The sequence below is a fragment of the Gekko japonicus genome, unplaced genomic scaffold (assembly GCF_001447785.1).
Source record: "Gekko japonicus isolate JY-2015 unplaced genomic scaffold, Gekko_japonicus_V1.1 scaffold6391, whole genome shotgun sequence".
NCBI classification, from domain to species: Eukaryota; Metazoa; Chordata; class Lepidosauria; order Squamata; family Gekkonidae; genus Gekko; species Gekko japonicus.
In genome coordinates this window covers 21,972-23,456 of record NW_015173323.1, presented here as the reverse complement: position 1 = coordinate 23,456, position 1,485 = coordinate 21,972, and the positions used below count along the sequence as shown (strand labels likewise).

General features: G+C 52.1%; 1 protein-coding gene across 1 annotated transcript in view; it reads right to left on the bottom strand.

The window, feature by feature from the left end:
* The window catches only part of LOC107120213 (dynein intermediate chain 1, axonemal-like), a gene marked incomplete at both ends in the record, with an annotated part of 25,599 nt that overhangs the window by 2,631 nt on the left and 21,483 nt on the right, over nt 1–1,485 (bottom strand). Inside the window, one exon of the mRNA XM_015422858.1 lies at nt 549–697. Within this exon, the coding sequence (XP_015278344.1) occupies nt 549–697 (149 nt within the window). The remainder of the gene's footprint in view (nt 1–548; nt 698–1,485) is intronic.

Below are 1,485 nucleotides of genomic sequence, written 5' to 3'. Positions count from 1 at the left end.
CCTGGACCTACTGCTGGACCTCCTGAGGGCACCTGGTATTTTTGGCCACTGTGTGACACAGAGTGTTGGACTGGATTGGCCACTGGCCTGATCCAACATTGGCTTCTCTTCTTATGTATGTTCTTACATGGAGCAGAGGTCCATCAGTGGCTATTAGCCTCAAGGTATAGATAGGAAGTCTCAGTCTGGGGCAAGGGATGCTATGTGTTCTTGGTGCTTGGGGGGGGGGGACAGTGGGAGGGCTTCTAGTGTCCTGGCCCCACTGCTGGACCTCCTGAGGGCACCTGGTATTTTTGGCCACTGTGTGACACAGAGTGTTGGACAGGATGGGCCATTGGATTCTCTTATGTTCTTTAAGGTGCTACTGGACTCTTGCTTTTTTCTACTTGTCAGCCTGCGGATGAAGATGATCTGGTAGACATGGCTGGTTCCCGAGTTTCCCACCACTCTTGAAAAAGAGCTGAGGTTGGCCCCTGGGCCCCGAGACCGCCTGGCCCTCAAGACCCCTCCCCGGGCAAGAAAGGTGGTGGTGGGTGGACTGGACGTACTTGATGGTGTGGTCCCAGATCTTCACCGTCCAGTCTGAGCTGCAGGAAATGAAGACCTTGCTGTGGTAAGGATTCCAGTTGACGGCGTCCACTGCCATGTGGTGGGCGTTAAAGATGTCCAAGAACTGGCTGGAGTAGGACTTGGAGCACTGCAAAGGAGACCAGGGGGTGGTAAGTGCCAATGTTCACGGCCCCGGTGAGGACACCTTTCCCCACATCCCTGTGGAGCTAACCCCTGCATTCCTCATATTCCGATGGAGTTAGCGACGCTGCCTAGCCCTCGGCATGGCTGTGAGAGTTCGCACCACCCACAATGTCCTCTCCTTTATGCCCTGTTGGTGCACGCAGTGTGGAATCCTGCTCCTCACAGGAACTTCCTGGCTCTGTCTACACTGTAATTCCACGTCCCAGCACTGGAATCAGGCTTAATGGGTGAAGTCTTGTGTTTTTCGGGTGGGGTTGCCTGAATCGTTTGTTTCCAGCCCACACTTGGAATTTCTGTGGCTCAGAAGAGGCTGCATATATCATAAATGCTTATACCTCTGATCCACAACTGACACAAGGAAGTATAAAACAACCACAACACTAGATCACTGCACCCGTCTCACGATTGACCTGGCAAACAATACACAGACATATCACTACAGTATGCTCCATACGTTGTAAAAAGTAAAGGTAAAGGTTCCCTTGCTCGAAAGCCAGTCTAGTCCGACTCTAGGGTTGCGGTGCTCATTTCCGTTTCAAAGCCGAAGAGCCAGCGCTGCCCGAAGACGTTTCCGTGGTCATGTGGCCGGCATGACTAAACACCAAGGCGCACGGAACGCTGTTACCTTCCCACCGAAGTGGTCCCTATTTATCTACTTGCAATGTCTTGTTTCGAACTGCTAGGTTGGCAGGAGCTGGAACTAGAGTAAGTTATCCTGTATTACTAACTTTT